Raw genomic sequence first — 20,866 nt, 5'->3', positions numbered from 1 at the left:
ATAAGAGCAAGCCTGGCAATGATCATAGTTGAACGCGTACATTTCATTGGAGAACTCTCTTGTTTCCACTTTCAGGGTTCTCACCTTGAAGATGGAATAATTGAAATCCGTGCAGTTCCAGGTAGAGTGTTCATGCTTTCAAAATGGTGGTCTACTGTTGCCGCACTTTTGCATGAATGAGGGGAAGAAAGATTCAGCCAAAGCCTATTAAAAAAGGCTAGCCTCTCTTATAAGTTGCTCCAACCTTTTCTCGATCTCCCTTGGAATCTTAACGGCTCGTTCCTGTCCCTCGCGCCAGGATTCTTCCATCAGCTTCATGGATTTTTCGTCCAAGGCCTATAGCTTTTTCTCCAATTCCATGGTTTGATGTCTCGAATTAGTCTGCCACGGTGAATGAGTTTAGCTATCCGCCTTTTCCGGTCATTATATTCCTCCCAAATTCAGGATGTGTCTTCTCTGGATGCGAAGGCCCGTAAGATAGAGTAGAGGAGAGTAAGAACCCCAGCTCCAAGCGCTACTGCTTGATCAAAATCTCCAATCGTGATGGATGATGTAGGAATGAAGAACAGAATCTTCGACGGGACTGCGTCGCAAAAGCTATAAGTCTGGATACCCCACCACGATATTACTCCAGCTAGCAGGTACATCAGCGTGAAATACCACAACGCGATTGATTCGGGCGAACTCCTGAACGCAATGGTGAATATACGGTCGTGGAAGCCGGGCTCGTCAAGCTCATCTCCCACTTTTCTTGATGTATTCCAAATATGGAATAGACAGACAGCAGCAAACACAACCAGGGCGGGGACAATGGCGCATCGGATATATGTCAGTGGGAGCGGCCTTAGGAGGTTGATTATCGGGAAATTTAGTTCGGATTGCCTAATCCCAATTGCAAAAGGGACGGCAGTGAACCAAAGGGCACATATGCTGATGAAACATCCTCTTATCCCATGGCCACGGGCCCAGGCGACGATACAGAGTATATAAAAGAGGATACAGCCCGTCTCGCAGATAACCAACAGAGCCTCAGTCGTCGCTGAACTTCGTAGATAAATTTCCTCGCTCCTTAGCAATCTCCAACTACTGGACCCATATCTGAAGTATGCTGGGCTGGCGTATCCAGCCACACCCATGAGATTTGTCGCGGCAATGAGAGGAAGTGAAAGCGCGGCGATGAGATCGATCGTAATTATGTCCCTTCTTCTCAGCCAAGGATTGAGTGTCCAGGATACGAATACTGAAAGAACGATGCAGAGCCAGCATCCAACTGCACCAGGTCCGTAGAGCGAAGAAACGGTCAAATAGTCCTTGGTTATTTTTTTACAGTCCATTCTGGAATATATTGACCGTTTGAAGGATGCGGGCGTGAAATCGGTCTCTACAAGAGTATAAGAAGGGTTCCAGCAGCACTCCAATTCCGAGAGAAGAGGCGTTTAGCACGCCCCGGGAAAGTTGTGATTTATATATTACCGCACAGGCTTGATAAGGTTGCACAGCCACCGCCTCCAATAAGCCGTCAAAAATCCTTCCTCGTGTTCCAAGGGTCCCTGTAAAAGGCACAGACTTAACCCCTGGGCAATTTCTTTCCCTCTTCAACGTTAATGGTCTGGCGTGATCGAATTCACTTGATCCTTGTGGCAATGCCTTGCTCAGCTCCCTTTCTCTTCACCTGAATTTGCAAGTTTTCGCTGCAAATGGAGAATATTTTGTTGCCTGAGGCTTTATGTATGGTTTATTGCGACCATCATTTTCAACAGGCTTGAGGAGAGTGATGGATTGTCCTGGTACTTCAATGGTGCCTTGGCCGGACAGCTGAGAAGGAATGAAATGTTTCAGCGTGAAATTCGCGTTCTATGTTAACTTGAATTCCTAAGAAACTGGCGAAATCATGGGGGTAGGAGTCAGAGTGCCGATTTTGGTATTGCATTCGGAGATTGTATTGATTCGGGTATGACTGCGACCACGAAGAAAAGATAGACCCCAAAAATGATAGGAAGCGACATTGTAGGGATGAAGTCGTTCGTTATAGTGCCCTTGCATCGAGATGAACGGTTCACAGTTCAAGACACTAATGCTGATAGGACAGCACATAACCAGCATCCAACTGCACTGGGTCCGTATACTGACGGGACAGTCGAGTCGACTGCTGGACAAGAGGCCGCTGCCGTAGTCCGGCGATGGTAGGACGAACGACAATGGAGAGAGTGAGAGTTCTCTTTATTCAAAATTGTCCTGGACAAGTTGTGGGTGATGGAAGATTGGTGTGTAGAAATATCAGGAGGCCACAGCGAAGACTGACGTTGTGGTTCAACCACCCTAGCGGGTACGCCACAACAACGCCATCAAAAAAGCAAGTTCATGAAACCGCGAATGGACATTTTCAGATAGGATACATTCATTTTTACCGTAAGGTGTCCCATCGGGTGGTTCCTAGGAACTTTCACTAAAATCGGGCTCGTTGAAAATGCTTCTTGACTCTGTTCCCTACATACTACACACCGCGAAACAGGGCGCTCTGGCCTTTGGGATTTTTCCTAACTCATCCCCTAAATATCTTCTTATCCGTGTCTCAAAATATGACTTAGCAAGCCGAACAACACCACAATCGGCTACCTGATAGCTGAACGAGAAGAGAATGAAACCGAGCAAGAATTTGTGGATGTCCGTTCCCAGTTGTTCATGGTCATAGTAATAAATGTCCTTAGCAAACATTTTAATAATCCATGAGTATTTTTTTCCATAGTGCTATTCAAGAGATTGGATCAGTTCGCAAATCAGAATTCTGGTTACAACCCCCGTGCCTATCCGCACCCTCGGTCGAATAACGTATGGTTCAAATACATAGACCTCCAGAATTCATCCATTTCTATAGCTGAAGAATCATCTGCATAGAGTCCGCCCTGATCATTGCCCAATGCATGAAATATCCTGCCATATAGGAATGAAGCAGGGTCTTTGTGCTTCAACTGTCTGTACGGATTAGGCCCGAGGAAAGGGTAGAGACTGGGCTAACATTGTATTCATGTTTTCGGACACAATCGTGCCAGTCATTCTAGCATCCATTTCATTACTGTTGTTGTTTCCTTGGTGAATTGTTTGAAGTCTTCCATAAATCTCGCTCGATGCTAGGGCTAGGAGCTAACTCATTATTAGGGTCGATGAGGTTGGTTGAATGGCGCTCCCTTGATTCGAATAGATCCTATTCTCAAGAGAAAAGTTACCTCATGACTATTTTGATGGATTCCTTGATCAAGATCTCGAGTTCATTGAGGTTTTCTGGTTCAATATTCTAATATAAATAGACAGCCACCGAGTTATTATAAGACCCTTAGCCACGTAAGAGGATATGTTTGCTGCGGTGTGATATTGAAAGTGGGGGTAAATAATAGCGCGACTGAGCTCATGGACCCTCTTGACGATGGGGTGAATTCCTTTGTCGTTTAGTGTGGCATTCCTCATAGCGGCTGAGATTTCTCAACCTCGAGTTCGATGTTGATTAGTGGTTGTTTCTGCTAAAGCCTGCCAATTGGCCTTGGGAAATGCTTGTGCATTGATTCCTGCGCTGTAGTACTTTGTTTCAGTCACATCTTCATAGTAACAATGTCCTCGGGGAATTCCCACAGTCGTTGTCGACGAGTCCCCCACCCCTTCTAGAAGTATATCACCTATTCTTACGCCCCCATAATGACTCCCGCTTATACTCCTAGGGAAGGGGTTATATTAGAATAGGAAGCCGCAGAGGTCGGGCTGAATACTTGTGTCCCTAGCGCTTCCACCACCAGGAGCTGAAACGCCATAAAACCAGGTACGTACTGACCTTAATCCCTTCCAACTATTGTAACACACGAAATCATTACCGAATATATAATGTAGGACGAAGTCGGGGTCCTGAGGAACTTAGGAAGCCTAGAGTCTTCTTCTCTTTTCTTGTTGAATATCGCCATAACATCACTGGAGCATAGTTTTACAAAACTGGCTGCACTAGAATTGCAAAGGACTCAAATTATGAATTCATTCTGATAAACCAATTGACCTTGAATCCCTTAGTTGTAACACATAGTATGATCGCCTGCTGGTCATCATTGAAAACAAGCACATCGCTTCGATCAGCGATACGCCATTGTGAAGGAGCACCTACTAGGAACCGAGAGTACCCTGTCTTGCCAAGGTGTCTATGTACGTCAAGGTACAACAGGTTCAGTTTTCGTATTGTCGTCATCATGTATAACAGGATAGCAGAGCCTCCAATTTGCCCAGGGACATTTCCCTACAGTACATAAACTACTGCTTGCGTAGCTTTCTTTTCTGTTGATAGCAAAATTTGAGGAGATAAGCATTGAGCGCAAAGAAGGTTGGGATTTCTGGGGGCCTAACACAAGGTCTAACATGGTAAAGCTAGGCAGGGCTTCCAACGGGCCGTACTACGGTCTGTACAAAGTGAACCGTAACGGTCACGTGTTCAGTACAAACGTACCGAGTTCGTGAGCCGTACCGTACGTTTAATAATGCCCTAGGTACGGTACGTAGTACAGATTGTATTACCCTTTTAGGAAGTTTGTATAGGGGTTCTAGAGGGGTATAAGGGCTCTGGCGAGCAGGAGGCCTGCAGACGCTTAAATCTCTTTCTAAGGGTTTTAATCTATCCATCTGTCTGTTGTCTTAAAAATGCCTATTACAGACTATTTTCTATTGCAGAGTTATCTATCCACGCCTCTTGCAGCCTTACAGGCCTTATCTAGTCCTATCTGCTCTTGTTACTAGGGAGAACTAGTTATTTTATAGTTAATTAGACCTTAATCTTGCGTCTCTAGGGACCTATAGTCTTAGCTGTTTTAACTAGAGTACAGCGTACTTTAATTAAATTGTACTACTTGTACAGATCACGTGAGCCGTAACAGTTACGATACGTACACCTACCTCTCCTCCTCTCCTCCCTGTCGTACGAACGTACACAAAATCTCACCCGTACAGGCCTCAAAATCGCCCAATCGTACAGTACTACGCCTCGTTGGAAGCCCTGAAGCTAGGTATTGGGTGGCAAAGAGACTAGGGCAAGGCAGTGGTCGCCAGATGCATACGCGCTAGGCCATTGCTTGAGTAAAGACAGTACAGCGTGGAATAGTGACGAAGCTGTCGTGCAACAACCCCACGATGGTGGAAATTGGTTGAGCGGTGGATGGGATCCTCATGTGGTTGGACACCGGATGGAATAGAAAGCTTGCCAAGATGACTAAAACAGCCGTGAAAATGAGAGCAATAGAGTACTTCACTCTCTTCCACAATTGCTGTAGTGGCATGCGACCCGTAAGAGGTAAATCGTAGATTTCTTTATCAAGAACCTTTTCTTCACGATGATTGGCGTCCCGCATCTGGGAGAGTTGGTTTGAGGGTCTTGTACGAATAGCATACAATTATAAAGATAGCCTAGGAAGGTTGTTATTGAAGATACATACGGCAATGTGTCGATATGAAATGGAGAGTGACAAGCAGTCAACTCACGAAGTAAGGCGCTGCCAGGCAAAGTTTCAACAGCTGGCAGCAATAATGACTCGCTACTGCAGTAACTAGAGTTTCCAGATGCTCTAGAGGGTGTAATTTTGACACAATCTGTCGCGGAGATTGTTTAAGTCTGAGTGAACAAGTCCTCGAGTAATCAAGTTGCGCTGTATCTGCAGACTTAATAATAGAAGGCAATAGCTGGTTTTAATTAATTATAATTGTCTTTTTTGCTTTGTTAAAGCACCTTTTGCACCACCATCTCCTCTTCGTCAGCGTAAATTAGGTCCGCGCTGTATTTCCATATATAAGACGTTTAAGTCTTCCTAGAAAGCTCCTCTTCACACAATATCTAAGACCTAGCTAGCGACCTCTACTCTAGATATTGTCCTACTTAATGTTAAACTTTAGGCTGTTGGTAAGGGAAGAGTCCTTAGGATAAAGAGCAGGCAAAGGAACACTAGAGAATAAGGCCTTAACTATAGAGATCTAAGAGCTTCTAGAGGCAGCCTTTAACTTCTTAAGGCAGCAAGAGCTTGCAAATTAAGGCTAGAGTACTTAGGCTACCAACAGCGTACTGTTGCCGCGAGCTTTAAGTACTACACAGAGTTTAGAGGAACTTTCGCATACTTATAATGGCATAGAGGCAGATAGGTAAACAAATGAGTTTATTCACTGGCCTGTGCTAGCAGTAGGTAGGACTGTTTAAAAAAGTACAAAATCTAGTGTATTTGTGCGTATATCGCCGACCAACTGACCTCCCTCGATTTCATTATTCGACCAGCGCCGTATTCCCAGTCCGTCAGCGAAATTACGCCCAGCTCAACGTCGGATCATCCGCCGCTCAGTCTGCACCGCCACGGCTCGGGATACTCATCTTCAACTCACCTTTCCACCCCAATCCCGTTAACCAGTCCAATTATACTAGTGTATGAGGAGCTATCCTTGCGATAAAATTCAGTCAACTTAGGGTGAGCTGGTTATGAGGCCTTAAAGTGGGCCACGTTGTGCGAGTGCCTGCCGTGTCCCAGAACTGGGCCAGTGCAAGATGGTGGCGAGAGCTGTGCTTACTGTAGCTTTCAAACCATGCTCTCGCTATGCTGTTGGCATTACTATTAACAACATATTTGATTAAAAAGTGCAAAGGCTATGCGTGTTTCCCCAGACACAATCAACCGAGATGCGACATATCCGTCACTTGCTAGTCACGTTCCTTCGACTCATTCATCATATAATTAGCTATTCGCTTACGACGATAGTAACATCTGTGAAATTTCCGGGATACCGGTTCTCAATTTGATAAGCTTTAGCTGCCATGACTTTTACTCCTAACATCGTATTCAGCATGTTTGACCTTGCTACGCATAGATTACATCAGACACGTTTGGACGCCGTCATTCTCTGTTGAATCTCTCCAAGTTCATAATAGACAGCGCGTTGAGTCCAGGGAGAAAGATTAATCGGGTTTTTTTTTATAGCTCTTTCGAGACCATCTCCAAGCTCTTTCTCTATCCTCGCCCCCCCCCCCCCGGGGCTTTTACAAGAGACTTGTTACTATCTCCCAACGGACAGAAGAAACCCCTTGGAGGACCTCGGGCCTCCTGGATCCCGGTGGGCTGGCATTCCCGCTGTCTCGGCGGCCTTCCTCTCCCCAGATTCTCGGCATCGGGCGTTTCGTGGATTCCCAGACCTTGGCCATGGTCTCGTCGATGTGCCCTGCGTCTGGATGTTGTGCTGTTTTGACTGCTCTCTGCATCACCACTGCCTCCATATAAAGGTCGATCGGTGGTGTCCCTGATTCTCTCTCAATGGCCGCCACTAGGGCTCTTCTATAGGCGCCAGTCACCTTCCGTAGGCATCTGTTCTGCGTCACTTTGAGCTCTTTGGTTTTTGATCGCTCAGTTTGATTGCCGCTCCTGTTGATAGACCAGATCTGGACTCCGTATGTCATGGCCGGTCTTGCTACCGCAGTGTAGAGGAGCCTCGATTGGCGGACCGGGGAGGCTATTTATAATTATAATCTTAATACTACACCAAAGGCGAGAACATATTAAATTAAGGAACAATAATAAACACCTCTATATAGTAAACTTGCAATATAGTTGTATTAAAGATAGGTCTAGGTATTACCTGTTAGCCGCTCTCGCATCAGCAATACCCCATAGAGCTATCAGGCTACATAGAGATTAGCCTGCTACTTAAGTGCGTGACTCTAGCGCTAGTCTAGAGGCCTAGGGCCGGGTTTATAGTCGTTCTGCGGTATTCCTTACTCTTTTAGTGAGAATGCCACTCGTTATGTTCGATGAGATAAATCGGGCTTATTAGAAGAAATAGTTGTGGTAGGTTATCACGTCGATAGAGGTTGGCGGGCAGCCAAGAATAGAGCAGCGCCACACGTGGAAAGCAGGCTGCCAAGAGGCTGCTCTGGCTGCGCGAGACAGGGGCAAAGACTGGGACAGGAGAGACAAGAGCAGCATCGTCACCAGTACCAATCATTCGTTTGCCATCCGCTTCACTCTCACCACCACCTCGCTAATCTCCCTCGTCGCGAAAGTGCCAGGCCGCCCGAGCCTCCCTTTCCTCCCTTCCTTCCCTTTCCGCTGATAAAGCGTAACGGCACACTTTCGCCATTTCAAGGTACCTACAAGGTACATTATCGTTCAATATTCGGACGCGCTCTGTATCACAGAGCGGCCATTGCCGTGATGTAGGCTTCATCTGAGAATACTGCGCCAATGCTGCAATCCGCCCAGGAAACCTCCATATCCGAAACTACGATATCATCCATTGGAGCTGTGCTACGGGTCTCTCGCAACAAGCATAACATGACCAATTCTTCCTCCCCCAAGGTCAAACTCTTCCAACTGTGTTGCACCGGTCCATCTCGACTGCTCGTCACCGCACTTTGCCGCAAACAGGTTCCTAGCTGCGATTTGGTCTTTTTTGTATTGCCTGACGACTCTCTCCCCATGCCTCCCAAAATTTTCCGGCACTGGCCGTACAAGACCCTCGAGATTGAGCTGAGGAGCGGTTTTGCCGCGCGTTGTAGACTTTATGGTGACGTCGACCTCGGGGCATTCCAGGAGCCTTTGAACAACCATCGGATTATAGCTTGCAGCAAGATGAAGGGCTGTATATCCGGTTTCTCCAATACTATTTACCTGGGCTCGATCACCAAACTTTTCGAGTAGGTAATCCACGGTGTCGTACAGCACTTTGCGATTGTAGAACGGGGTGCGATCTGGGATCGTGGCCAATGAATGAAAAACACTGGCGTTTATCTTGGGTTTTACCAGAAAAGCCGCAGCCGGCTTGCCGACGGTTGGAGGGTATTCCATGAGAAAGCGAACGCATTGGACAGTATCAGCAGTACACCTTCCTAGGACGACTCCAAGAGGGGTTGTATCTCCGTCGTCTAGTCCGTTGATATCAACACCTGCTTTGATTAACATCGCAGCTGCCGAGAAATTGTTCATAGCCACGGCGCAGGTCAAAGCTTTCGGCGGGATCCTCGATGAACCTGAGTGTTTTACATGTTCGCTGATAATCATCTCAAGAATCCGACCGGAACATGACTGGTGGCCAGCACACATCTCCAGCATCGTAAGTGGTGCATTCGTTCCAAAATAGCGAACTGGCAGTAGGGTACTGCCACCTTTTTTGATAAGATCTGCAACGATTATACTCGACCCACCTTGAATTGCCAGATGCATTGCTGTTACCTCCGAGTTTGCGGCTTTGGTGTAGCAATTGATATCTTCCGCCGACACAATCGAGATGAAATATTGCAATATCTCTCGATCTGCGGAGTAGTGCAATGCAAAATGAAGCGCTGGGGCATTGCTAATTTGTAACTGGTTTCCATTGGGTATGGCCATTTTTGCCACTAAGAAGCCAAGGCACTTTTCCACACTCTCGAACGTTCGGGTACCGTGAAGGTACATTCGCTCTGTTCTAACAGTTCGGCAAGCCAGGGCAAGCAGTTCGCTGCTCCTCCATTCCTGGAGATGCGGAAAGAACTCCCAGAATACATGAAGGAGTTCCCAGCAGTGTAAAGATGCCGCCAGGTCGAGCGCATTGAGGCCCTTCTCTTTGGGAGCTGGGTTAACCCCATGCTTCATGAAAACCTTTGCCAGCACAACATCGTTTCGGCGTACAATGCGGCTTAATGGTCTGCCGTCGTCATGTGGCAGGAGCTTGAAATCCTCCTTTTCAAGATCAGAATGCGAAGACGCCTTAGCATGCTGTGCGAACTCGACGCCCAAAAGTGAAAATAGTACTTCGGCAAGGTGTGATTTCTCGTCCGGTTGATCGAACTCAACCAGAAAATGGAATGCTGTCTCTCCATAATTGTTGGAGATACGAAAGTTAGAACCAGCGTCAATGAGCCGCATCACCATGCGGTACCATCCAAGTCGAAATGCCAGCAACAAAGGTGTATCCCCGTTGAGGTCTTGCAGCATCAAGAGCGACGGATCAAAGCCTTGTGCACTGACCATTGCGTCGATAGCCTCTGAATACCCCATGGCTACGGCGAAATGCAGTTCGGTCTGCCTCCAAATGCCAAATATTTCTCGCCGCAAGGAGAACTGGAGCTGGATGTCTTTCGTCTGGACTTGACAAGCGACCTTGGGCTCGATTGCTTCCCTCGGCCTAGTATAAATACCGTACTGCCAAGCTCTACGATAGTCGCTCCGTGTTCTAGCGTAACCGCTCGGGATTGGAAAGTATTGAATCAACTTATGGGCCGCTTCATAACTGCCTAGCGACTGGGCGAGGCGAAGAAGGTAAAGGGTATATATATTCGCTCTGGTTTCCGCCTCGCTGTTCGATGCTTCGAAAAACATGGTTCGAAAGATCGCCGACTTGTAACCGAAATCTGATGCCCCAAGTTGATAAATGATTTCCTTGGCTCGGTTGAGGTCTTGCTCAACCCCCCATCCGGTGGCATAGCAGAAGCCATGAAACAGTATGTCTCGCAAACTGCTCTCTCCAGTGAGACTACCAATCGCATGGACAACCTGCTGTTTCGATGATGGAGGGAGAAGACCGGCCATTCGAGCGATAGATTGAAACGGTCGATTGATGGAGACGTTTCCTAGAGCGGAAATCGGCTCAAAATTGATCGGTTTCTGATCTTCTGAGACCATTGCTTGATACTTAGGGTATCTGCAGTTGTCAGAACTCGGGTTATGAAATTTTAGTGTATAAACGATATATCATCCTCACCTACCCAAGACCAGTGAACCAAACGTCCCATAGAGTTACAATTTGGTCAATCGTGCTGCGAGAGTTCAAGTTACCGTCCAGGGAGTACGCGAAAAGCAATTCAATGAGCAACTTTCGTAACCCATTCTCTCTGTAAAAATGACTGGCCGCGTTGGACGGTAACTCGAATCTCTTCACGCTATTGACTTGCATCTCGAGAGGCGTTTGAGCTTTCGTGTCTTCGGACTTTAAATTATTCGAGTCGGATTTGAAATCATTTAAGTCGGATTGAACATCGCTCAAGTCGATTTCGAAGAGATATTCAAGATTCTTTGTGGACAAAACGCTCCATGCCACTAATCCGTAAGAGAAGACATCTGTTTTCTGAAGTTCAACCCATGTCATCTCTGTGTTGTCCGATTCAGGATCGCTCCAAAGCCAAGTACCGCCCGTGAGTCGAAAGAAGCCTTCAGCTGATCCCGAAACACTGAACCCAAAATCGGCGATTTTGGCGCGAAGTCCGTGTTGCATTCTTGGCTCATCATTGATATGAGCATCGAATATCAAGATATTGTCCGATTTCATGTCTCCGTGGACGATCCCGCACTGGTGAAGAGCATACAGGGCCTCCGCAATATCTCGACAAAGACTGGCCCTCTTATTAAACGGCAATGACGAATATAAGTCGGTCTCAGCAAAGTCAGCTAATGATCCATAGGCAGCATGCTCAAGAAGAAGAACCGGGACGAATGCTGGATATGCATCCAAGTCGATGCTGTTCAGGGTTGCGGCGTTGTATTTTGCGACTTCTCTGTCCCACGCAATGCCCAGGAAGTCCACAATGTTTTTATGGTGCAGCAGGGGACGGTGAGTCAAAGCTCTTATTTCTAACAAAACGGCTGCCAAGCGTTCGGTTTCCATGGCGCTGGTCTTCTCTTCCTCCAGACTCGGCTGGATGAGAGGTCTTTTGTAGACAATGATGCGGGCTGGGTCATCGCCTCGGACTTGGTTTGGGATGTCTGAGCTGTGGAAGCGCGATAGTGCCAGTCTCCGAGGCACTGTATCAGTCAGTTCCACTCCTGGAGCGATTACCGTTCTAGACACTGCAAATGTAGCTCCTTGTCCAATATGCTCAAGAGTTGTTCCGCCGTACGGAGTTGTAGCTTGAGCCACCGCTTCGGTCGCTCGAAAGCCATCGTTTTGGATGAGGTAATTTGTGATGTACTGGAAAAGCCTTAGATAGGTCGGTGAATCGTCGTCTGGTGGCTCTGACACTCTGCCTTTTCTGGAGCTTCGAGATGAGAGGATGCTATTCAGGAAAGGTGTGATGTCTTTATCTACACCGCCAGTGTCATCTTCGGGGGGAAATTCCAGGACGAGTTGTAACAGTTTGGACAGATGATCAGGGTCTTCCTCCGCAAGAGAGCCTTCATTATCGCCAGCGTTGGAATCATGGGCATGTTTGTCGCGATCTTCATCCGATTCATTGCGATGACTTTTCGGAGCTTTCTCTGAACTAGTTCGTAGCACTTTTCTCTTTCTTCGAAAACCAACTCTAGGGCCAGAGGACGAGCTATTCATGATGGTCGCTCCGGTGGGATGTATTTAGGACCATGTATCATGTAATACCTAACAGGCGGAAGTTTGAGGAGTGAGGTGTACGAAAGCTGGAAAAGCACCTTATGGTGGAACCTCCAGGGATTCCGCAAGTCGATTCTTTCGGCGATCTGCATTAACAGCCACGGTTTGCCGGGCGAGGACGAAAGCAAGGTTCTCGGGCGCTCTATATGTAGGTCCCCACGTTGTGTCAGCCACATGTAAGTCTCGGCTCATTTCTGCATGTTCAGCTACGCGTTGCGAAACGTTATTGGTGCGCAGCCCTTCATCGCTCGTACCACCTTGTAACATATCTTCTTGTAGCGTGGTGATTGGAAGAAGGCCACGGTTTGCCGGATTTCGAGGCCCTGTGTGACTTTGTAATAGCCAATCCAGAGCTGCTAACACTCGGGGGAGAAGAGATAAGATGAGCTCTCTCAAAATTAGTCTAATAAGTGCTTTTTAACCTCATTACTCGCGATCCTATCCTTTTCGTCCTGGACTCAGCACGATCTTCGAGCAACTTTCCGTTACAGATTCGGAATTTTCCGACCTCAAGATGGAATACGCCCCCGCAAGCATATCCATTGCTTCCAAGCTCTTCGAGTACGGATTCAAGATATACAAACTCTACAAAGATACCCGCGAGGCTGGAACAAAATATGTTAGGCAACGAATTTTGCTTGATATCCAGGCTCAGCGCTACGAGAACTGGGGCAACTTCGTTGGCCTAGATAAGGGAGAGTACCATCCAACAACCGAGCAGACCCAAGCGCAACTTGATTTGATGGTGGACATTCTGGCACAAATCTCAGATATTCTCGTCTCGGCATCTGAGCTGAAAGCAAAATATGAAGAGGGAGCAAACAGCGGTGCGACATTGGTCGAGGATGAACAGATTACGATCGCTCAAATTACGCAACGTCAGCTTAAACAGCACAAATTCGCAAACTGGATCAAATCACAGTTTGGAAAAGGCCTTAAATTTGCCCTTTGGGACGGAGAAAAGTTTGAGGAATTTCACCTCACGCTGATACATTTCATTGAAGGTCTCGAGAGCTTGACTGGAGTATATCATAAGAGATTTGAGGCTTTGTTGTACACACAGTTGCTCCGAAATAAGTCAAGAGAAGAACTGAGAGAATTGGGACAAGCAAATATACCGATAGGAAGAGTTATTCCAGAGCTTGCTGATCGAAAGTCTGCTTACATGGAATTGTCAGAAAGACAGAAGAGTGCGCAAGGCGCGAGGCTGTTTGGTCTAACCGAAGACAAGTTTAAACTATCGGCTTCAGATATCAAACCGGAACGAGTCAGCAAAAAAACCGCAACAATGTTCGGAACGTACCAAAATGACAAACCGGTGGCAGTTGAGTGGAAGCTTGTGTCCGAGGAGCTGACCCCAGATGAGGCCCTTAAGCGCCTCTCTAACGTCGCCGAATTCTTGTCGACGAGTATAGTTGGTGTAGAGACTCATCTCCCACGATCGATAGGGTAATGCCACCAGCCTTTACAGGCCGTATTGCTAGCAGATATACTAAAAATGAGGAATCCAGGTACTATCGCAATCCGGGAATAACAGACCGTATCGCTCTGGTGTACGAAGACCCAGGACCACACTCGTCTACCCTCTTCGATGCGATTGCCGACGCTAAATTTCAGCATATTAGCTTGGGAGAGCGCTACAAACTTGCCCTGGCCCTTGCCGAGTCTCTGTTCTACCTTCGCCTGACTGGCTGGTTTCATAGGGCGATTCGAAGCTCCAACATCCTCATTTGCGGCGATCCTCCCACGCCAGACATCCGTCTCCTGCTGGTCGGCTTTACGAGTGCCCGGCTTGAAAAACCCTGGGAGAAGTCTGACAAGATCATTTCTGGTCAATACGACGAGCTCTATCACCACCCGACTTACCAGGGCAAGAACAAGCGCAGCGTGAATTACAGCTATGCTTTTGACATATATAGCCTTGGTGTCTGCTTGATCGAGATAGCTACTTGGCAACCAATCAGCGAGCTGGGCGAATACGACGTGGACCATCACAGTCCCGTCAAATTCAAGAGGAAGCTTTGCTCAAACGATTCGATGGGGTTCTTGGAATTTACTGTTGGAAAGGAGTATCGACGAGCCGTCCAATGGTGTTTAGGTGCCGTCGAGCTCAAGGATAAACAAGACGGGAGTGGAGAGGAGAAGGACTCAGCAATGGAGTTCTGGGACCAAGTTGTTCTTAAGCTTGCAAATTGTCGGTCTTCGGTGGACTAAGGATGTGGATTCGGACCAGTTTCTAATCTGCGAATCTTTCGAGACGGAGGGCTATGGAATCTAGGCGAGAATCATGATAGCTCGAGGCCGCTCGACGACACGTCCTTTCGGCAAGTCTACGAGGCATTTTTCACCTCCAGCCCATGCCGGAGGCTGTAGCATGGGATAGAGTGCCTTATTGACGTACCCCTCATTTCCCATATCCTATCGCGATCGAATCTTCTTCCTGTAGCCTGCTCGCATGAATCTGCACTACACTAACGAGGGCTATGAGATTGAGACAGCTTGGCTGGATCCCTGGATGATTTCATCCTTGATAATTGCTCTGGAATCTGCTACATGTTGTCGGTCTGATGGTGCCGTGACTGAGCGTCGGGTGATGCTGCCGCTGGGCCCTATTACTCTTTATCTTTTATCCTACCGGTGAGCATGACCGTAGCAACCTCTAGCTATTACTCTATAGGCATATATCGTAAACTCTGACCGATCATGTAAAATATTAACTTTGTTATTCATCTAATTTACTCTTAATCAACGTACAATCCTGTAGTGCCATATCCTTCATGCTACCTACCTGAACAGCTTCATAGAAACCTATATCTGACTTACTTAGCTCTCGGTAATATATTCGTAAGACTATAAGAATTTATGAAGAGATACCTGGATCATAGAGATAATCATAAGTCTCCGTGAACTCCTAACGTTATGGCTCAAATTGGAAAGAGCGCTATCAGTGGCTGAAGCTCCTTGTCAATGAAGAATAGTATCCTTGTCAAGATCATATTGCCGGCAATTCTTAAAGGAAAGAATAAACGAACTTGAAGGCCTGAATCTGGGCCACCGATGGTCAAAAACTGTGCCATGTATCAAGAATTGGGCCACTGAGCAGGGAAGTGGCCCGAATCTGGGACAGCCAGCCCCGAGCTAGCGTCTCAGATTCTGGCCAGTCTTAGCGTGCTCAGGCTTGCTCAGGCTGCCAAGACCTGCTCAGGGCTGCACCGCCACAAATTCAGGCTACTTAGTCACTGCTTAGTTTTAAACCCTTGTATGCTCAGGTTCAAAAGCGGAAATGGACTTGGATGAGGTCAGTCCCACATGTAGAGAACTTCGCATATCATCGACTAATTGACCTCCTCCCACTTCGTCTTTCGATTAGCACCCTATTCCCGGTTTGTAAGCAAATAACGCCAGGCTCAACTTTGGAGGGTGCACCGCCACTGCTCAGAACGCTCACTTCCGACTTACATTTCAAGCCTAACTCCGTTGCCCATTCGAATTATTTAGTCAACTCTACGCGAAGGACAGTACTCAGGGTAAGCTAGCAATAAAGCCCAGACCTAGGCCATATTATAAAGGCTTGTATAAGTGGCCTAGGCATCCTATAAGGTGTCCCAGAAATAGGCCATTTCTCTTTTCAAGACTCCGCCAACAAAGATCGAACCAGGCTTAAAATTTCAAGCCCGTAACCTGCACTACCGGTGCGAGGAAATAGGCTATTTGGTGGCTTGTTTCTGGGGTAATTCAGAGAGGCTTCATGAAGGTGCGGAAATGATGTGGAGAAGAACGTGCCACAGAAATCTGCTGTTTTGTACGCAATTTCTTCCTGTTTCTTCCCTTAGCCTAACACTGCTTACTTTTGAACGCGACGCTGAGCTTAACTTGCGTAGATCACAAGCGCTTCGCTAGGTGCACTGCCTCAGTGCCATGCTTGGCTGGGTGCATAGCCTCGGTGTTATGTTTTGCTGCGCCTCGCTAGTCGCATCTGCTTCCTCTTGACCTTCAACTCTAATAAGTCTTCCTGATTCTCATCGCTGAAATCGAGTATGGATGACTGCAAACCTTCCGTTCCCGGTATATTCGGCTTCATACCTTCACAAATATTAAACTTCAATGCGTTTCGTGACAATTCTCAGATCCGATAACGCTGATTTAAGTTTGTGCACCTCTTCAAGCTAACAGCCTAATCCAAACGAATCCTAATCTTTAACCGGAGTATTTTATTTGTGTAAATTAGGCTCGTTATGGACCCACTAACAGCATTCGGATTAGCATCCAATGTGGCTCAATTCTGCACTGTCGCAACCAGCTTGGTTTCCGGTGCAAAGGACATATACAACTCCGCCAGTGGTGCTAGCCGTTACATCTTGAATATCGAGGACGTCTACGAACGACTTCGAGTATTAAGTACCGTTTTCGAAGAATCTATCAACAAGAATCCCAACCCACAACTAGCAGCAAGCGACCGCGATCCGAACGCCAAAAACCTTGAAGCGGAATGGAAATCTGGGATTAAAGATCTACTGCTTTCATGTAGAGCCGACTGCAAGATGCTATTGGAAATCACTCAGAAGTTGAAAATTGATCCCGGATTGAGTTCAAGATCCAAATGGCAAGCTCTTAAGGTAGCCTTGCAGACCGTGTGGAAGAAAAATAATATCGAAGAGCTCGAGAAGAGATTGGCTACAAATCAAGGGGCACTTACGGTCTATGTTTGTTCACTGACAAAGTACGAGTCCAACCTTATGCTGTTACATTGACTAACGCAGCAACTAGTCATTTACAGCGTAGTTTACTCTCAGAAGTTGCGACTTTGCAACGCGATATTCGACAGCTGGATTCGAAGCATGCAGCTCGACTCGATAATATGTCACACGCAATCAATAACATTGCAGCTCACCTCCCAGCAATACAAAATGCCCCACAAAATAGCATTAGTCTCGAGAAAGAAATCGATTCCCTAAGGGGTGGGATAAACAAGCTTACCCTATCAAGACAAGACATATCGAAAGAGCTAGCGATACTTAGAACTCTACGCTACGACAGTCGTTCAGCTCGCTTTGCTTCAATACCCACTGCCCATAGAAGAACTTTCGGCTGGGCTCTCCAGAACCGGAGCTATCAGGAACATTTGTCAAAGAAGGGCGATTTGATAGGATGGCTTAGAGAGGCAGATTCCGTGTTTTGGATATCAGGGAAACCTGGATCTGGCAAATCGACACTCATGAAATTTCTGGTTGGCCACCGAAACACCCTTGCAGCCTTATCAGAATGGTCTTATCCAAAACCGGTTGTGATCGCTCATCACTTTTTCTGGAGTCCTGGGACACCAATGCAGAAGTCTCTACAAGGTCTTCTACAGTCCCTACTGTTCGACATCTTCCGGCAAACCCCCGAACTCATACGTATTACTTGCCCAGATCGGTGGCTGAATTTCCGGAATCAGAATTTAGAATGGTCCTACGGGGCAGAGTGGCAGCTCGCCGAGCTCAATGTAGCACTGCAGACCTTGGCCTCTCAAGAAGCGCTTTCATCCAAATTCTGCTTCTTCATCGATGGCCTCGACGAGTACAGCGGAGATTATACGGACTTCTGCAAAACTTTGAAAAACCTCTCCAATTCGCCCCACATCAAGATCTGTGTTTCAAGCCGGCCTTGGAACGTTTTTGAAGACGCATTTGGCCGAGATTCTTCAACTAAACTCTACATCCACGAATTGACAAGAAATGATATCCGATTCTACACTAAGAGTCGCTTGAGCGATCATCCAAGGTGGGCAAATTTGGATATCATTGACGGTAACGATCAATCCTTGATCGAATCAATATGTGATAGGGCTTCAGGCGTCTTTCTTTGGGTTGTGCTAGTGGTACAGTTGCTTCGAAACGGCCTAAACGAGCATGACAGCCTCTCAGATTTGTGGAAAAGGCTGGATAGCATCCCACTGGACCTGGAACCATTTTTCAAGCAAATTCTTGACTCAGTCGAGCCATTCTATCATCAAAAAATGGCAACCACGTTGATGATAGCAGTTACAAGCGGACAACCCCTTCCTAATGCCATTTATCACTTTCACAATATTGAATACGACGACAAGGACTATGCATTGAAATTGCCGACCAAAGCACTCAGCTCGATCGCTTGGGGTGCCATAGAGACTAAGGTAAATCGACAGCTGAAAGCTCGCTCTCGTGGCCTCCTCGAGGTCAACAGTCACAACAGAAATGTCGAGTTTCTGCATCGAACAGTTATGGATTTCTTAAAATCCCCAGACATGTATGTTTATCTTACCTCAAAAGCACCATCTTCATACGATGCCTACCTAGCTTTATTAAAAGCATGTACCGCATATCTGAAAAGGACGAAATTCTACGCAATTCCTTCGTTCCAGAACTCCGGAGGCACTGGTATTCTAGAACAAGCTCTGGAATATGCAAAACACTCCGCAAGTCAGCATGACGCCAATGAAATGGTTGCAGAGCTAGAGCGATGTTTTCCGACTCTCATCACGACCACTGAGTCTGGGGAAAAGGTGGCCCGTTTCTACCAGCTAGACGATATGGACGGGGCTAGTCTTGAGGACCGTGTGGAGCCTTTTGCTTCCACTTCCAATGATAGGAATCTGGAAGCGGATTTTGGATCAATCACTGATTTTTCTTGGATGGAAGATTGAGGATGCGGCTTAAGCTCAGGTATGAATCAAGCGATTCCTTACCATTGGAACCGTTTCCCTCTCATATTCTGCCGATTTCATGCCAGCGATATTGGATGGTTGGCGGCGGGAATGTCGGTACAGACAGAATGGGCTTCTGGTAGCAGAAATCTGTGCTTGGCAAGACTATATCAATGGAAAGGACGTTGTAGATTATGAATAGCCCCCCTTATCAGGATCAAGCTACTGGCAGTTTTCAAGGGAAAGTATGAACGAGGTTAGTGTTCCGAAAGTAGGCCACTTGATGCCCGAAAAGACCACTGAACAGGGGGGTGGTCCGAATCTGGGACGCCGATTGTCTCAGATTTGGGCTAATGCATGGCTTGCTCAGGTTTGCTCAGGTTTGCTCAGGCTGCTAAGACCTGCTCAGGCTTGAATAGCCATAAGCTCAGTTTTAAATCTTTGTATGCTCAGGTTCGAAAGCGGAAATAGACTATGATTGGGTCAGTTTTCCCCTAAGAGTATATCACGTGTTTAGCACCTTCTGTTCTACAGCAGCCCTTGTACTACTACGCTCGAAAAAGTCCGCGAACGCGTTACCAAAACGCAAAGAAATCAATTAGTATAGGCAGCTACTGAAGCAACTGCAGCCTCATTAACTATACAGCCACAGAAGACAATCCACTTTTGTTCTAACTGCTAAGTGATTGCTATTATCAGTAAGAGTAGCAATAGGACTACGCTCTATTAAATACTATGCTCGTTACATTCTTGTGTTTTGCAAACGCTATGCCACTTCCAACTCAAACAATCTTGACATACTTCCCGCCGTTTCTTCCAGAATGCTTCGTACAATGTCCACCCAATATTCAAGATGCCAGCACCGAACACCACTCCTTGTTTTAAGTCTAAGATCGAATGAAAACTTCCCGGAATAAATAAAAGGGAATTAAATGGTTGGTAGAGTGTCCGATCATAGATCCAAAGACCCCTGTACCCTAACACCGCATACGCAATGTAAAATATGGGTATGTGAAGTGTTCTCGCTAAGATCGTTGAGCACTTTTCCTGCTCCTTTATCTCTCCAAAACTTCTAATGGGCCGTTTTCGGATGGCCTGAAAGGAAAGTGCAATCAAGATACTAATCATGAGCAACCCCATAACCGCCCATAACTCGCTGAAGATAATTGGTCGTAAAGTATTGAAGGGGATTTCCGGCGACTTCAGTAGGAGCACAGTCTTCCCGAACAGGCCAACTGCTGCAATTGCAAAGACGCTAATAGATCTGTAACAATGGTCGTGTGCTTCTGATATAAGCATGAGGATTGGTGCGAGCAAGGCGTAGGTCTCATATAGCGCTAATGAAGAGGCGAAGGTGGCGGAAGCTGAAACTTGGTGGGGGCCATAGTCTAATGGTGCACGGTTCGCAGGCGAGAAGATCTCGGGATCGAAAGCTTTGTAAATTGAGTAGGAAGCGGCGATAAGAGGATATAATAGGGTGAAAACGAGGTTCAATGTAATGGTGTCCTGACGTCGGAGAGATGGACTGAACGTCCAGGAAATGACGACGGAAAGAAACACGAGGATCCAGCAGCCAAGTACACCTGGTCCATAAACGAAGGACAGCTCAAATAATACTGAAGAAATTTTGAAAAGAGTGCATGGTGGATGATAATCGCAAAGAAAGGAATTGGAAGCAAGCCGGCGAAGGAGAGGATTAATGAAAGAAATACAGGAGGATTTTGGCGCGGGTTGGTTCGAGTGGAGTTACAGTGAAGACGATCCGACAATTAAAGTCGAGAGCCTGACTGGATGATACATGGACTGAAGGGCCGATCGGTATCTTGCGACCGCCACAGATACCTACTGCAAGCC

General features: G+C 46.8%; 7 protein-coding genes across 7 annotated transcripts; 2 read left to right on the top strand and 5 right to left on the bottom strand.

The window, feature by feature from the left end:
* Window positions 1-440: 440 nt before the first annotated feature.
* Window positions 441-1,930, bottom strand: BDR25DRAFT_359009 (uncharacterized protein; the record flags this gene model as incomplete). Its single annotated transcript, XM_033696030.1, has 5 exons — window positions 441-1,412; window positions 1,479-1,532; window positions 1,564-1,627; window positions 1,673-1,815; window positions 1,865-1,930. 5 exons carry the CDS (start codon window positions 1,928-1,930, stop codon window positions 441-443), a joined length of 1,299 nt encoding a protein of 432 aa, XP_033543790.1.
* Window positions 1,931-3,723: 1,793 nt separating this feature from the next.
* Window positions 3,724-3,900, bottom strand: BDR25DRAFT_235639 (uncharacterized protein; the record flags this gene model as incomplete). The annotated part of the gene is made up of 1 exon (XM_033685514.1): window positions 3,724-3,900. A coding segment is annotated over one exon (177 nt), but the record flags the coding sequence as incomplete, so codon positions are not given.
* A 3,136-nt stretch (window positions 3,901-7,036) lies between these two features.
* On the bottom strand, window positions 7,037-7,450 carry BDR25DRAFT_317187 (uncharacterized protein; the record flags this gene model as incomplete). Its single annotated transcript, XM_033691655.1, has 1 exon — window positions 7,037-7,450. One exon carries the CDS (start codon window positions 7,448-7,450, stop codon window positions 7,037-7,039), a length of 414 nt encoding a protein of 137 aa, XP_033543788.1.
* Window positions 7,451-7,742: 292 nt separating this feature from the next.
* On the bottom strand, window positions 7,743-12,288 carry BDR25DRAFT_359006 (ankyrin; the record flags this gene model as incomplete). The annotated part of the gene is made up of 7 exons (XM_033696029.1): window positions 7,743-7,788; window positions 7,851-7,927; window positions 7,957-8,031; window positions 8,122-8,226; window positions 8,258-8,292; window positions 8,330-10,668; window positions 10,733-12,288. 7 exons carry the CDS (start codon window positions 12,286-12,288, stop codon window positions 7,743-7,745), a joined length of 4,233 nt encoding a protein of 1,410 aa, XP_033543787.1.
* A 574-nt stretch (window positions 12,289-12,862) lies between these two features.
* On the top strand, window positions 12,863-14,624 carry BDR25DRAFT_376499 (uncharacterized protein; the record flags this gene model as incomplete). The annotated part of the gene is made up of 2 exons (XM_033697453.1): window positions 12,863-13,797; window positions 13,860-14,624. 2 exons carry the CDS (start codon window positions 12,863-12,865, stop codon window positions 14,560-14,562), a joined length of 1,638 nt encoding a protein of 545 aa, XP_033543786.1. The 3' UTR covers window positions 14,563-14,624.
* A 1,770-nt stretch (window positions 14,625-16,394) lies between these two features.
* BDR25DRAFT_292641 (uncharacterized protein) lies at window positions 16,395-19,012 on the top strand (the record flags this gene model as incomplete). The annotated part of the gene is made up of 2 exons (XM_033688672.1): window positions 16,395-17,068; window positions 17,116-19,012. Exons 1-2 carry the CDS (start codon window positions 16,584-16,586, stop codon window positions 19,010-19,012), a joined length of 2,382 nt encoding a protein of 793 aa, XP_033543785.1. The 5' UTR covers window positions 16,395-16,583.
* A 575-nt stretch (window positions 19,013-19,587) lies between these two features.
* Window positions 19,588-20,729, bottom strand: BDR25DRAFT_395479 (uncharacterized protein; the record flags this gene model as incomplete). Its single annotated transcript, XM_033698379.1, has 3 exons — window positions 20,630-20,729; window positions 19,778-20,595; window positions 19,588-19,623 (listed from the first exon to the last, which is right to left on the bottom strand). The coding sequence occupies exons 1-3, from the start codon at window positions 20,652-20,654 to the stop codon at window positions 19,588-19,590; spliced, it is 879 nt and encodes a 292-aa protein (XP_033543784.1). The 5' UTR covers window positions 20,655-20,729.
* Window positions 20,730-20,866: the final 137 nt, after the last annotated feature.

The sequence above is a fragment of the Lindgomyces ingoldianus genome (genome assembly GCF_010093535.1).
Source record: "Lindgomyces ingoldianus strain ATCC 200398 unplaced genomic scaffold BDR25scaffold_31, whole genome shotgun sequence".
NCBI lineage: Eukaryota > Fungi > Ascomycota > Dothideomycetes > Pleosporales > Lindgomycetaceae > Lindgomyces > Lindgomyces ingoldianus.
The sequence above is the reverse complement of the archived record's forward strand: the minus strand, read 5'-3'. Positions and strand labels throughout refer to the sequence as shown.